The 15468-nt window shown below is 54.4% G+C and overlaps 5 protein-coding genes across 5 annotated transcripts; 3 read left to right on the top strand and 2 right to left on the bottom strand.

Moving 5' to 3' along the window:
• Positions 1-324: 324 nt before the first annotated feature.
• Positions 325-2024, bottom strand: EJ05DRAFT_509007 (uncharacterized protein). Its single transcript, XM_033748061.1, has 4 exons — positions 1697-2024; positions 1394-1632; positions 555-675; positions 325-498 (listed from the first exon to the last, which is right to left on the bottom strand). The coding sequence occupies exons 1-4, from the start codon at positions 1741-1743 to the stop codon at positions 396-398; spliced, it is 510 nt and encodes a 169-aa protein (XP_033602928.1). The 5' UTR covers positions 1744-2024; the 3' UTR covers positions 325-395.
• Positions 2025-2368: 344 nt separating this feature from the next.
• On the top strand, positions 2369-4798 carry EJ05DRAFT_536577 (RNI-like protein). Its single transcript, XM_033749321.1, has 5 exons — positions 2369-2453; positions 2508-2543; positions 2600-2627; positions 2711-3467; positions 3519-4798. Coding segments are annotated over exons 1-5 (1869 nt in total). The 5' UTR covers positions 2369-2451; the 3' UTR covers positions 4565-4798.
• On the bottom strand, positions 4685-5832 carry EJ05DRAFT_286059 (uncharacterized protein). The gene is made up of 2 exons (XM_033740481.1): positions 5507-5832; positions 4685-5438 (listed from the first exon to the last, which is right to left on the bottom strand). Exons 1-2 carry the CDS (start codon positions 5564-5566, stop codon positions 4806-4808), a joined length of 693 nt encoding a protein of 230 aa, XP_033602926.1. The 5' UTR covers positions 5567-5832; the 3' UTR covers positions 4685-4805.
• A 2342-nt stretch (positions 5833-8174) lies between these two features.
• On the top strand, positions 8175-11028 carry EJ05DRAFT_286002 (uncharacterized protein). Its single transcript, XM_033740480.1, has 2 exons — positions 8175-8491; positions 8610-11028. Exons 1-2 carry the CDS (start codon positions 8322-8324, stop codon positions 10876-10878), a joined length of 2439 nt encoding a protein of 812 aa, XP_033602925.1. The 5' UTR covers positions 8175-8321; the 3' UTR covers positions 10879-11028.
• Positions 11029-13926: 2898 nt separating this feature from the next.
• Positions 13927-14900, top strand: EJ05DRAFT_474352 (uncharacterized protein). The gene has a single exon (XM_033743592.1). The coding sequence runs from the start codon at positions 14223-14225 to the stop codon at positions 14802-14804; it is 582 nt and encodes a 193-aa protein (XP_033602924.1). The 5' UTR covers positions 13927-14222; the 3' UTR covers positions 14805-14900.
• Positions 14901-15468: the final 568 nt, after the last annotated feature.

Genomic DNA, 15468 nt, shown 5'->3' with positions numbered 1-15468 from the left:
ACTGTGGACTGTGAACTGTGGACTGTGAACTGTGGACTGTGAACTGTGGACTGTGAACTGTGGACTGTGAACTGTGGACTGTGAACTGTGGACTGGAAATTGGGCAATCGTGAGGCGAACGTGTAACCCTTTTCCCACCAGGGATGAATCCATGCTGCCCGTCGCAATGAGACTCTCTGATCGGTTCGTTTTTGCGCAAATCTGGTTGTTGATTATCCTTGTTCTTCTTCTTGTTCTGCGCCTCTCCTGTCGCGTGCCATGCGTTTTGTTACTTTTATTACAGTTTACATATTACATTTACATTATTGTTTCGCAGGACGACATGTTGCTTTCATAGCTACGTTTCTGGACTTGATTGATCTGATATACTCATCTGCTTGGTAGTATATACAGCCTTATTTGCCTTTGCCTTCGCCTTTGCCTTTGCCTTTGCCTTTGCCTGACCTGAGAGCCGAGGAGCTGTACTTGGAATTTATACCAAGCAGCTTCCACGCACAGCTTCCACAATCAACTCGACGCTCAACATAGCTAGGCCCATCCAAACCTCCATCTACCCTCCAATCTCCCTACTCTGCTCATTCGACGCGTCGTAGCCTGCTTCGCGCCTTGACTGTTCAGACGAGGATGATGACGTGGTAGTGTCGCGTGCCCTGCCTTTGTTATCGCCGAAGCCGCCTGTTGGGTGTTAGTTTTCCGTTCTTCATGACGGTATTGCTTTGCGCATTGAATTATGTGGTCGTGTGTGAAGACTAGGAGGAAAAAGGGGTGGGTAGTTATCTAGGGCGTTCTGTGCGTGTGTCTCGTGTTCTGTATTCTGGATCGTGTATCCGCTGTCCAGTCGGCCCGATCGATAGTGAGAGCGTGGTCAGGATAGTGAGACGAGGAGAGGGCAACGAGGCAACCGGTCTGGTGTCTGGACACTGGACACTGGATGGACGCTTTCCCCCCGACCCGAGGCGCTTTGATGCGGTGCGGTGCATGATGATGCATGTATGCATGCCGCATGATCGCAGAGTGACGCCTTCCGCTGCCCCGGGCCGTTGTTTGAATGATTCGAATGAATGAATGAATGAATGAATGAAGCTGAAGAGCCAGCCCCTTGCTTGCGAAAAGCGGTCCGTGAGTGCTCGTCTCGCTTGGTATTCCCAGGCAGGCAGGCTTCCAGACCGTCGTCGGAATGTCTTGCTTGTCTTCCTTGTATCCACGGACCCCCACGGACCCCCACTCCCACTCTCCCAGTCTATGTAACCACACACATAGCACAGCACAGTTCACTCACACAGCACAGTTCACTCACACAGCACAGCCCCAACCATCGACCCAGAAACCTACCCTCGCAACAAACACAAAAACAGAGAATCAAAACAGAAATTTCAAGAAGAAAGAAACTCACCCTCTACCCCCGCACTCCCCGCATTCCGCTCCACCGTCGTCATCCCGCCCACGCCCTCCTCGCTCATCGCCTGTCCGAAGCGCATTGCCTCGCTCTTGGCTACTTTTGTATTCGTTGCTACTGAGGGGTCTGTCTTGCGTGTTTCGGGGCGGGTTTGTTCGTCGTTGGTGGTGGTGCTTGTGCCCATTTGGCCGGGTTCGCGGGTTGGTGGGTCTTGGGTTGTGTGTTGGGCTTCGTATCTATGTTTTGTTGGTGAGTAATTAGACGGTAGGTGGAGGGGAGAGATGGGGAGAGATGGCGTACTGGGTTTGCTCGCCGCCGGGCTCGGTGGTCATTAGGTTTGATGTCATTGTTGTTTGTGTTTTGGGGTTGAGATGCGTGTAGGTAGGTAGGTAGGGTGAGGGGATGGTGTATGTAGGAGTTTGGAGGGTAGGTTGGGTTTGATATTTCTTATTGCTGCAGGTAAGTGTTGGAGGAAAGCTAGGTATGATGCTAGGTATGACGTAGTGGATTCATCAGTGCTTTCGAGATTTGGTGGCGCGTGGATGGCCTTTGTTCGGGGGTTTTTGTGATATTGTTGTTTGGTGTTCGAGTATGCAGAGTGTCTGTTTGGCGCATTCCACAGTGCGATGTAGAAATAAACACATTTATTCACTGTTGTCCGCTTTGTTGTGGTAGCCATTGGTTCACATCTGCATTTTGTGTCGTTCGTTCTGCTACGCGGACAAAATCTCAAGACTACTCGTGATCTTCATTGTACATAAAGTGAATTATAGCCTTCTCCGGCCATGCATCCTGACACACCTCTTTCGTCTTATTCTCGATCCCCTCACTTTCCCCTGATTGGCCGAGCGGCTGATGCAGCTCGTTAAGTGGTCACATGATACCGCGTTAGCGCCTCGTCGCGTACTCCCGTGGCGGGCCTGAGCAAGTGGCGAGGGGCGAGTGCTGTCGCCTGAACTAAACGGCTCCCGAATTCAGACTCTTGTACGCATCTTTTTTGACTTCATCCACTTCCCGCTTACGATAGAACGGAATAACCATCTAGAGTAGCACAAATGTGAGTATTTGTTCTGCACATCACATTTCCGTTCCGCACTGAGACAGTCTACAGGACGGGCAGACGGACTGGAAACCGCATTCGCGGGCCGTAAGTGTAGCCTATATCCTGAGTGTTTGGATGCCGGCAATTGACACGATTGACAGTCACTCTGCGTTGACGGATTTCCTTGCTGTGAGTATGCTCATGTCCTTGAAGCCCCGGCCTTCTCCTCGCCTTCCAAGCCCTGGTGACAAACCACCTAACATCATACCCAGGCGAACAACATCTCCGCGCAACAGATCAGAGACAGCTACCAGCAGCGCGTCCAACAAGCCGAAGCCGAGGACCCAGCCGCAAACGACGGACAAGACAACCAGGATGGTGCTGAAGAGGAAGACGCCGAAGCCGCCGCCGAAGCAGCCGCAGCCGAAGCCGCAATAGAGCGCACGAAGAAGCGGAAGCGCAGATCGGAAAAGGCCGTGGCCAAAGTCAAGGAAAGCAAAGCAGCAGCCAAGAAGAAGGCCAAGAAGGCCAAAAAGGGAGACGACGACAGTGATGAGAGTGATGGCGACTATGACGATGCACTCGAGAACATGTATAAGAAACCCAAGAAGCTGCCCGGGCAACTGGAGAACTGCGAGACGTGTGGGAAGCGTTTCACGGTCACGCCGTACAGCAAAGCGGCCCCTGACGGCGGGCTGTTGTGTACGCCGTGTGGGAAGCTTGTGGCAAAGGACGAGAAGGCACTCGCTGGCAAGGCGAAGAAGCCGGTTGCTGCGACGAAAAAGCGGAGGAAGCTGGAGAGTGATCGTCTGGACGGGCTTGTGCGCAACGGGGCGAAGACGCTTGTCCAGCTGTGTATCGAGAAGGTCGCACAGCATCACAACGACATTGAGGAGTTTGGGGACTTGCCAGTCGGCCTGTTGACCCGGTTGGGCGAGATATTCGGCAAGAATAGGGTGTTGAATTCTCGGACTCTGAGACTGTTTCTGCAGCCTGATCTCGATACTCTGGCTGTGCACGAGGCAGCTTGTAAGTGATTGTTCTGGAGATGGAGGTGTAATGTTACTGACAACAACGCAGACCTGGAGACGGAGGACTACGAGCAAATATTCGCAGTCATTCCACGCATAAAGAAACTTGTCCTCAACAACGCCTGCCAGTTCAAGGATTCATCAGTCGAGTACATGAAGGAAAAGGCAGGCGGCATAACCTGGCTCCAGCTGGGCGCCGCAAACCTCGTCTCAAACGACATGTGGATCAAACTGTTCGAGGAACGCGGCGCAAACTACGAAACCCTCAAGCTCACATGGCTCGACGCCGCCTTCGACGACGCCGCCGTCGCAGCAATGGCCCAGCACTGCACAAACCTCACCCGCCTCAAACTCGAGCGCTGCCGCCAAATCACACCCACCGGCTTCGAACACATCATCCACCTGCCCAAACTCCAACACCTCACCCTCCACCTCTCCCACGAGATCCCCAGCGACCGCCTCGTCGCCATGCTCACCACCATCGGCCACCAGCTCCAAACCCTCTCCCTCCAACGCGCCCTCGACGCAGACGACTCCTTCCTCGCCGCCCTCCACACCACCTGCAACCGCCTGTCCAAGCTCCGCTTCTGCGAAAACGACGCCTGCACAGACGCCGCCTACGCCGCCCTCTTCACAAACTGGACCAACCCCCCGCTACGCTTCGTCGACCTGAACAGCACCCGTGACATCGACAACAGCAACCCCGACGGCCCGCCCGACACCACCGGTCTCGGCGACGCAGGCTTCCAGGCCCTCATGACGCATTCGGGGTCGAAGCTAGAGCACCTCGACGTCTCGTCGTGCCGGCACATCAGCCTCGCGTGCTGGCTCGCCGTGTTTGACGGCCGGAAGCAGTACCCGTGTTTGCAGACGCTGAATGTCAATTTCTGTGGCACCGTGGATACGACTGTTGTGGCGGGCGTGTTTGGGTCGTGTCCGCAGCTGCGCAAGTTGGAGACGTTTGGGTGCTTTGGGGTGGAGGATGTGCGTGTGCCGAGGGGGATTGTGCTTGTGGGTGCGCCGAGGGCGCAGGATCAGATTGAGCAGTTTGGGGAGGGGTGGGGGGCTGGACGGGTGGTTGAGGTTGGGGCGTAGGGGTGTTGTAGTTATGGTGGTGTGGAATTGGGGAAAGGGGGGGCGTTTGGTGGTTGTATTAAGGAGTATATATGGAAGCGTTGCGACGTGAGTATATGGATTTATAGACTTATACCGCGCACCCCTTCTGCGTCCTGGCAAGTAGACTCGATGATATCCTTTCTCTCTCTCTCTCTCTCTCTCTCTCTCTCTTATTCTCCTCTCCCCTCCTCTTCCCCTCCTCACACCCACCTCACACCCCTCAAAGCTCCTTCCCCCCCTTCCCCTTCCCCTCCCTCCTCGCCGCCACCTCCCCCTTCACAAACCCATTAATCCGCTCAAAACACCCCAACCCCTCCGCAAACGTCGACCCCATCCACGCCCACCACACCCAACTCCCCGTCTCCACCCCCAGCACCCTCAGCTTCCGAAAATGCATCAACACACACTCCGCCGCATGAATGCCCACCATCAGCCCCAGTCCCACACGCGCGTTCCGCTCTTTACTCAGCGTCGCGGCCAGGTTGGGCGTGTGGCGCCAGATGAGCGTGTAGAGTGGGTGTGAGGGGTGGAATTGCGCCGGGTAGGTGAAGCTGAAGAGGCCGAGGGCGACGAGGGCGAGGATGAGGATGTGTTTGCGGGTTGGGGGGATGTAGGTTTTTAGGGTTATGGGGGTGTGGTTGTGGAGGTGGGCGAGGCTGGCGGTGTCCATTTCTGTGAGGCGGGTGCGGGCGTCGGTGAGGGATGGGTGGAGGGGTGGGGTTAGGGGGATGGTGTATTGTTTTGGGGGAGAGGTGGTGGTTATGGTGAGGGTTGTGGGGGTGAGGGAGGTGAGGGTTGCGGTGCGGGCGAGGTGGGAGGGGAGGGAGTGGTGGTGTTCGAGGAAGCGGGTGAGCTGGGGGTTTGTTTTGTTAGTTTGGGTGGTGTGGTGAGTGGATGGGGGAGAGAAGGGGGAGGACGGACGGTGTCTTGGTGGTCGGTGTTCATGTGGGTTATTATGCGTTGGGCGGTTGCGTTGGACATTTTGGTGGTGGTGGTGGTGTTGTTGTGGTTGTGGTTGTGGGTAAGGTTGGTCTGAGGTTGGAGGAACCTGGAGATGCTCGCTGACGGAGGAGGAGGAGGAGGTTGTGGGGATGTCGTGGTGGATTTGAGTGAATGATGAGGGTTGTGGAAGAGATGGGGTGATGATGTGGAAAGTAAGTGACCGGAGTAATTGCAGATGAATTAATGTTGTTGTTGGGTCGGGCCGGGGTTTAGACCTCGGGAGTCTAGCGTCCTTTTTCTTCGGGGAACGAGGCTTTGGAGGAGGAGACACAACACACCTCACGCCTCACATCTCGCACCTCACGCAGCAAACACACATCCAGACTGCTGCTGCCGATCAGATCTGCCACTCAAGGTGCACTCCCACTAACAACATCCAGACTCCCACGGGGTGAGACGCCCACCAGACTAGCTGGAGACAGACTCCCACGCTGTTACCAAACCCACGCAGCCCGCCGGAAGGATCCAGTCCAGACTTCACTTATACTGATCGGCGCCATGAAGCAGGCAGAGGCAGTCAGTCCTGGAAGGATGACATGACACGACAGGATGCTAAGAAAAGAAACACCCACCTACACACATATTACATGCCACGTTCTCATGGGCTTACTATTATCCGCTGCCTTGTCTTTTTATATATATCTTTCGTAAATTTCTCACGGGTGTGATTCGTTGGCCGAATCGACACGGACCGAGTTTCATATGATGCCTGACCCATGGGATATATATATATATATACACGTACTGTGTAAGGTAAGTAAGTAGTCCTGTTTGGGCATCCGGATAAATAGAAAAGGAAAAAAAAAGGCCGAGGGGGGAGGGGTGGGAATTCGGCGCGATTTGCTGGGGGAAAAGACCCGATGCTTGCCGCACCAACCATTGGGGCCAGACTGCCTGTGTGTGTTGTGTTGTGTGCGTGTGTGGTATTATCGTGGGAGGTTTTGTGGAGAGGGTATCGGATGTCAGCCTTGCGCTCGTGGACCTTTTGACAGGGCATGTTTGTTGCTGGTGCTGGTGCTGGTGCTGGACTGTGAGATGGGGGAAGGGGGGGCTGATTGCATGTGGTCTCGACCAGCCCTGTGCCTGGCCAGGTCTGAAAAGCGCTAATTAATTCACTCAGGGCCGTGAGATGGGCTTTATCTTTTCATTGATGAGATCCGACATCTACCCGAGAGAGAGAGAGAGAGTGTGTGTGTGTGTGTGATATGTCGAGGCTGAAGAGTGACCAGAGTGGTGGGTTGTGGACTGTGTGGACTGTGGACTGTGGATTGTGGACTGTGGACTGTGGGATATTCCGGTAGGATGCAGGTCCGAGCGGCAAAGGATGAAGGATGGGCGGGATGACTGTCAAGTGAGATAGCTAGCGATACAGTAACAGTGTAGTGTGTATGTATGAATGTATGCATGTATGCATATATGCAAAGAGTTCGCGCTATAAAAGGGCTATTCCGGGCTTACACATGGCGTAGGATGTAGCGGGTGGTGGTAGTAGGAGCTTAGCTGCAAATGGCTTGCATCACAGTCGCTGTCACTGGTGGGCTTTGTGTGTGTATTGTGATGAATGTTGTTTATGCGGGTGGTGGTGTGTATGCGTGCTTTTTGCTGGCGGGCGTAGTGAGAGTATATGCAAGTCATGCCTCCACGCCGGCGCATCCCTCGACAGACTGATAGACTAGCATGTGTGGATGAAAGATGGTGTAGTTAATTACCATCTAGACATGTACATACACATACACACAGCCAAGCGTCAAGTGTCGAGTGTCGAGTGTGTCAGCCCCTGGAGGTGTCGCAACTCACACCAGCGTCACATCAGCATGTATTATCATCATATGCATCATCTATGCAGCAGTCGGCAGTAATACCTAGTTAACTAATTATTACCTAGCATATACGGGAGCCCGAGCCAAGGCACTGGACTCTAACACTGACTCTTGACTCCCCAGCATCTCTCTGATCAATGCCCCCCCCCCCCTGCCTGGCACGACTGGTCACTGCAAAATGCGCGTGTGCCAGGACTGATATGGCATCGCTGCACACACTTCGCCGGCCCACCCCGCTCACTTTGCAGCAACGCCCACTCCGCCCGCTGGCTGTTGCTTAATTTCACTTGGAGAGTAGTAGTACGGTAGTAGAGAGTCTACCTGCTTTGCTTGATTGTGACCCCGCCGCCCGAAGTTTGGGGGGACGAGGGGGAGGGAGGACAGTGAGTGGAGAGGGGAGAGGGGAGAGGGGGAGAAGACCACGTTTGAGCACTCGCACACACACACACACACACACTTACCGCATAATATCTTACCACTTACCTACTACTTACTACTCATTCACTCACTCACTCACTATCAACCACTACACACACTACAACAACCACATCTACATCCACAACTCCCCTTCCCTGTTCCTGTCGTGGTGGCGACGACGGCGAACGCGGGCGGCCCCATAGAATCCTACGCTTTTTCCTGCGCTGTCAGGGTCCTTTGTGCTGCTTACTACGACTACTACAACCACAGATTCATTCATTATTCATTCGACTACTACTGCTTCTTCACATGCCTCTATCCTCACTCTACTCTTCTGTCCGCTGTCGACGTCCTTTTGCTCTGCGGCGCAAAGTGTCGTCGTCGTCGTCGTCGTCGTCGAACCTCCTGCTTTGACGCTCTTCTATCCTGCTCTCGAGACTACATCCATCGCATCCTGTCTCTACTCTCACATCCTCTCCCTCACCACCATCACCACCATGGCCACGCCCATCGAGCTGCAATGGCGCGGCACCTCAGCTCCACGTGCTAAACGCATATCGCCCCAAGAGTGGGATCAGCACCGAGCCGAGATCACCCAGCTGTACCAGTCAATGACCCTGCGCTGCCTGATGGAGACGATGAAGAACAAATATGGCTTTACGCCTTCGTACGTATGCCCCCGCCCTTTCCACTCCGTCATCCATCCCCGTCATCGTCGTGCTACTCCTACCATCATTCTCCTGCTGCCATCATCCCTGCTGACTCCATCCCCGCCCGAACAAAAGACGGCGACAATATGTCTTTCAGTTTGAAAAGTGGGATCTGCAAAAGCCCGGTAGGAACCAGTCGTCGGCCACTCTGGCAGATCGCGCGGGGCACAGCCAGTCTCCAAACATCATCACGCCCGGTGCCAGTACTACCTATACTACCTATAATAACACCACCACCACCACCACCACTACTACTACTACTTCCCCGCCAACCGCCTCCGAACCAACTCCAACTCCCCATCACTTTCAGCACTTTCTCGACGAAGAGGGTCCTGACAAACGTCCACGGAGTATCCAGAGCTCGACGGGCTCCACCTCGACTGCTGGTCCGACCAAGAAGAAGCAGCGGGATGGCGATCGGCAGTGGGACGATGGCGACGCCTCTATCAAATACCACTCGCCAGACCGCTCGCAATTCGGCACCCATTCACCGCCGCTGCCCACCGACGATTCGAGTCAGTCGCGCCGGCCAAGCATTGTCCCAAAGCCGGACCCGGATTCGCATTATGCCCGTCTGAGCGCCGGACGGTCAACCTCGAGTTCGAGCTCAAAGTCCGTCAAAGGCGACCAGGACGTGACTGGTGGTCTTCCGCCCGTTGCCGAGCACACCGAGGAAACATTCACCTTTGCCGAGTTTGGTCGCCTCAGCCTGGACGTGCCGTCAATCGCGCGAGACATCGCTCGGCCGTTTGATACCAATCGCCTCATCGAAGACTACACCGAAGAGGACATTCGCAACATTATCCAGGTCGCCCAGTTCCTCGACGCCTTCCAGCTCAACGATGCCGTCTTTTCGCTCTACACGATCGTCATCAAGTGGCATGTCGCGCGCTGCCATAACCCCGCACAGGACCGGAAAACGTTCTGGTCAACCCTGATCTACGGCCGCAATGTCTACCTGGAGACACATTGCGAGATTATTCGCAGTCTGCTAAACCAAGTCTCGGCCGAGAGCTCGTTCGAGGACGAGGAGACTGGTGTGCGATATTCTCGACTCGCCGCGTTGGAGATGTTCCTCATCGACATGACCATCGCCATGACCACGATCCGCAGCCACGGACTCGACTTTGAAACGACAAAGGAAAACCGTCACATGAATCGCGCTCGCCAGCGCGGGAAAGCCACGGATTTCTTCGCCCAGCTGCCCAACAGCGATCGCACTCTTGACCTTCTGACCTATCACCTGGTCTGGGTCTGCGAACTCGACTGGAGCACCTGGTACGCTTTTGCCTTTCCGTCTTCGGCTGTAGAGCAGGCTCGCGATGATGTCATCCTGCATCGCATCCCCGGCCCGTTTGAACTCAAGGATGGCATCATGGGCGTGCCTTGCCTCCGCTCGTGCCTGGAATGGTGCACAATCGAGTTGGAAGACATGAGCTCGTCGGCGAGGGACGGAGGCAAGGTTGGCAATGGCGCATTCCCGTCGAGCGGCGAAAAGTCGCTGTTCTTATTCGCAACGCTATGGGAACGCCTTGTTGCGCTCGACTTCAAGCCGGACAATGCCATGACGCAAAGCTGGATCACCGACACCGAGACGCGCATGGGCATATCGCCAACCGAGCTGCTCATCTCGGTCTGCACCATGATTGGCAAAGATAGCAACTCGGCCCTCTCTGCGCTTTCGGGGTCGTCGAAACGTGTCAAGAACATGTACAAGAGCTCGAAGAAGTTGACGGAGAAGGACGACTACAGTCTAGGCCGGGTGTTTCTGAGAGAGTTTGCCTATCGCAGATCTTCAGGTCTGCTGTTCACGAACCAGGCCTTTCAGCAAAAGGGCATCAAGGAAGCCGCCTTTGAGATTGTCGAGCGAACGTTCAAGCTCAAGATTCCCGAAACCAACAAGCCGGTCAAGGAAAAGTCGCGCAAGTCTCAGGACAAGAAACCGACAGAGATGCCTCCTCCCATGTCCAGGCCGGCCACCAGCGCTCCTCGCTTCTCCGCCGAGATACTCAACAAGAATGACGCGCCGGCCGTCGAGAACAAGCGCAACTCGTTCCACCCCACCCTTGCGTCCTCTCTGGCCTCCTCGAACAGCTCATTCGACCTTTCGTCCATGCGCCGGATGCGGGACCACATCCGGAAGACGGGCATGCGGCCGCAACCTGCCGGCCAAGGCCTTCCCTCGAGCGCCATCCGCGACTCGATGACTAGCGATGTCTCCATTCTTGCCATGAGCGAGCTGAGCGATGTGCGGTCGACGCTCAGCTCTATAGACTCGTCGTCGTCCTATCACCTTCAGAGTGAGGCCACGGCCACCCCCGAGGCGGATCCTGACAGGAGGTGATATGCGGGTTTTCTGGCGTTCTTTTATGTGATTGCTGGGCTTGCGTACAGCCGTTTTGCAGGATACCCCTCCTTGGCTCTTTTTGTCGACGTCCTGGCGTATTGAGTCGTCTGGGCTTGTCTTGCATCCTTTCCAGCAGACGTGGGCCTGTGGATCCATTATATCGAAATTGATGCAAACCCACTATCGGCTAAACTTTCCCAAGTGCCGTTACTAACCAGGCCTTATCTAAATCCTTCGTCTCCGGGACGACATCACACGATCTACGCTGTCCCGACCACATCATCGTCGCCGCCAAGTCTAGATAACCCGTGTGCGATACCAGACCCACATCCGGCAGAAGAAACTCGACCGAACCACGAGACCATGGAGGCGAGACCATTGATTGTCGGGAACTGAGTGCATGTGGAAGAAGAATAAGCGCAGACGGCCAGGAGAGGCTGGACATCGTATCAGCGAACATGGCCTCCAGAAAGCGAGACGCGGGGCAAGGAATGTATCGTATCTACGACGACCAAGGCCGCTGCTGCGATGCCACGTGCGGGAGACGTGAGGCATGCAGCGCGTAGATCGTGCGTGGAGAAACTGCGCGAGAAGTGAGGATGGCATGATATGCGATCGCACTACGGCGAGAGCTGGATAGGTCAAATGTTTAGCCAGCTCGGGGGATTTCTTGTATATAATATATCAAGATAGATTAGTGTTTTTGTCCGTAAGCTGGACATGGGACACGCGACACGCTATCCCGCAATGCGACGGGATGGGATGGGAAATAACGAGCTGGGATGGGATATATCTACCACACACTACAGGCCCACCTCCATAAATACCCATACCATATCCCACATCAATACAAAGACGGCCCAAATCTAGATAAACACAAGTTGTGCCCATTTATATACGAGCCTTTGTCCTTGCGTACTCGCTCACATCACTCACATCACTCAATCACTCACACACACATCCTTACATCACTCACATCACTCACATCACTCACATCACTCACTCAACCAATCACTCAATCACTCAATCACTCACATCACTCACATCACTCACATCACTCACATCCCTCACATCACTCACATCACTCACATCACTCACATCACTCACATCACTCACTCAACCAATCACTCAATCACTCAATCACTCACACACACATCCTTACATACCTCACACACACAACGCCAAATCCAGATCGAATATGCCATGATCCAGTAGTACCTACCTTTGTCATAAGTAGTTTATAATCCGTACTATATGTACTGAGTCCTAGGGCACGGGGATCTCTATTCATCATAAGCAGCACGTGATATCCATATATATATATATATATATACACGTGTTTGTGATCTGCATACCTTAGGCGCATGTATGGATTAGCATCCATGGCAATGGCATGCAGGGCAAAACACCACTAGTTTCCCTCCCTTCCTCCCCTCCCTCTTTCAATCTAAACTCTGCCTAATTAATTGATTAGCCCCTAGCTAGCTAGCCAGGCCAGGTCATCGCACGAATGTCCAAATGTAAGTCTGTCGTCTAATGAGTGAGCGGAGCCTAAGACTCGTCATGAATGATGTCGTGTGGGTGTCGGTGTTGGGGTCGGGGTCGGACAGGATGATATAACAATGGGACAGGATGGGATGGGAAAACAAGACAGGATGGGACAACAAGACAGCCTTGCATGCACTGTACTGCAGATGCAGACGTGATATGCTGCAGATGCCACGGCGCGGCTAACGACGGCGCGGCGGGCGCGTAGTTTAATCAGACTAGCATGGCGAGACAAGGCGAAAAAAGCTGAGATGTGAGATTGAGCTGCAGATGCAAGATGTAAGATGAGAAAGGTGAGATGTGAGGATTATGAAACGTGAAACGCACGGTAGACCAGGGGTAATCCATGCAGGAGTCGATGGATCTAATCGGTTTTTTGTTTTGAAACATGGCGCCCTCTCCTTTCACGCGCCTTCTTTTTGTCTCATAGGTTAGAATCTGGGCGGCGCATGTAAGGGCCTCCCGCATACAAATTCTCTTGGATGCGAAAGAGTGTGCGGAAGTACAGAGAAGGTCTATCGTGAGATTTCCCTTTTACTTTCTCAACTTCAACTTTGTCGTGGTTCAAGCAAGCGAGCAAGCAAGGTAGGCAAGGTAGGTAAGGTACACACACGCAGCAAGATCAAATTTGTCGTGTCTGCGCTACATTGCACGACCACGACCACGACACGACATATGTGCAATATCCACGGACATTCCCTTTTTACGGCTGTTTGGGGCGTTCTTGTCGTGCGAGGTGTGGCGTTGCGTGACGATATGTTGGAACCGGATGGGATGTGAGGATGATGATCTTAAGCCTGTTTATGCATGTATGTATGTATGTATGTATGCATGTATGGATGGATGGACCAGATACTGCAGATCCATGAGCCACATGGACTATATCTTCCGAACGGGCTGGTATCGATAACTTAATCTGGGGTATCTGATAGATGGACGGATAGATATGGATGGATGGACGGACCGATCACACACATCACAAATCACAGCACAGCACACAGCACAGCACACGGGCGCAACACGGGCGCAACAAGAAGGCGATCGTTCGTCTACGCGATCGATGTCCAGATTCCGGGGCGGCGCTTAGGAGGGTCGGGTCTCCGTCTAGGATGCTGCCTTGTTTCAAACGCAAGGGCAGAAGGGAATGCCAGGGCATGGATGTATGACGATGGATGAGTCTGAACCTTGCGTGCGTGCGTTGCGAAAACAAAAACCCTCCCAAACAAAAGCCTTAGGGGTCTGTCTGTGTTCTGCCGTTATGTTTAATTGCACGGTGGGAGGGTGGCTTGACTCTGACTTGACCTTTTGGCTTGGTTTGACCGCTTACAGGACGTCCGTCCCGTTACGCCAAACCTACGCCCGACCCCTACCTGGCATGGATTGGGATTGGCATGCAGCCACGATTGGATCGGTCTCTTGTGGAGTTTGGAGGATTCCGCGTCTGGGTGTATCAGTTTTCTTTGTTTAAATATGCTTTTGGCCCGCGCGTTTTCTGGATATCTTCACCACCACCAGCTACCCTTCAAAAGGCCGCTCACATTCCTTTCCTCCCCCCACCGCCGCCGTTTCCAACTACGCGCTCTAGAAGCTGCTTCTGTCACTCCTTACTACTACCATCGATCAATCATATTCACATTCTAGCTTGGTTCTAGCAGTCATTCATTCCTTTAAAATCTGAAATTCGATTCTCCAAAAGGCCCAATTTCAAAACCTCGTTTTTGATACTACTACCACTACCTTCCCCCTAACAAAACAAACCAAAACAAAACACACCAACATCCACCACCACAACCATGCTCGCCACAACCCTCACCACCGCCCTCGCCCTCTACACATCCCTCACAACCGCCCACCCCCTCGCCCCCCGCACAAAAGACCTCTGGCACCCCACCCCGGGCACAACCTGGCAAATCATCCTCTCCGACATCATCGCCATCCCGACCTCCCCCTCCACCCCGCTCACCCCCGACGTAGACGTCTACGACGTCGACATGTTCGGCACCTCGGCCGCCACCATCGCCGCCCTGCACGCCCGCGGCAAAAAGGTCGTCTGCTACTTCAGCGCCGGCTCCTACGAGCCCGGCCGCCCGGACTCGGACCAGTTTGCGGACGGGGATCTGGGCGCCGTCATGGATGGGTGGCCGGATGAGCGGTGGGTGGACGTGCGGAGCGGGAATGTGGTGCGGATTATGGAGGCGCGGGTGCGGGTGGCGGCGGAGAAGGGGTGTGATGCCGTGGATCCGGATAATTTGGATGGCTATGTATGGCTTCTTTCTTCCTTTCTTCTTCCTTTTTCTTTCATCTTCTTCAACTGTTTTTTTGGGTTTTTGCCTGGAAAGCTTCCCGCTTTCATCATCATCGAAAACCCCTGCTGACATGCGTTACAGGCAAACGACTGCGGCCTGCAAATCACATCCGCCGACGCATCAGCCTACCTGCAGACCCTCGCCGCCCACGCCGCCAGCCTCGGCCTCTCAACCGGCCTCAAGAACGCCGCCGACCTCGTTCCCTCCGCGCTCGCCTTCACCCAGTTTGTCGTCAACGAGCAGTGCCACGAGTACGCCGAGTGCGGGCTCTGGCAGCCGTTCATCGGGGCCGGCAAGGCTGTGTTTAACATTGAGTATCCCGGCGCGAATGGCGGTGATGCGACGGCCAAGAAGACGTCGGAGGGGGAGGAGGAGGTTTCGTCGGATGTGTGTGGGGAGGAGAGGGGCGGTGGGGATGGCGCGGCGGGGTTCTCGACGATTGTCAAGACGTTGGAGTTGGATGGGTGGGTGCAGCTTTGTGGGGCGGGGAGTATGACTACGGAGACGCTGGGCGGGGGTGCGGGGACGGGTGGTGGTGCTGGGTATGGTGGTGGTGGTGAGGATGATGGGAGTGGTGAGGATGATGGGTATGCTGGCTATGGGGATGACGGGAGCGACGAGTAGATCTTCGTCGGGTCTCCCCCTTTTTTGTGGTTCCTTCGCCCTGGTGTGTGGATTCTGTTCGTGGAGGTTTTACTCCTTTTTTTTTGGTTATTCTTCCTCTTCTTCTTCT

This window comes from Pseudovirgaria hyperparasitica (genome assembly GCF_010093815.1).
Source record: "Pseudovirgaria hyperparasitica strain CBS 121739 unplaced genomic scaffold EJ05scaffold_4, whole genome shotgun sequence".
NCBI lineage: Eukaryota > Fungi > Ascomycota > Dothideomycetes > Acrospermales > Acrospermaceae > Pseudovirgaria > Pseudovirgaria hyperparasitica.
Note: the sequence above shows the minus strand (reverse complement) of the source record. Positions and strands in the feature narration are given on the sequence as shown.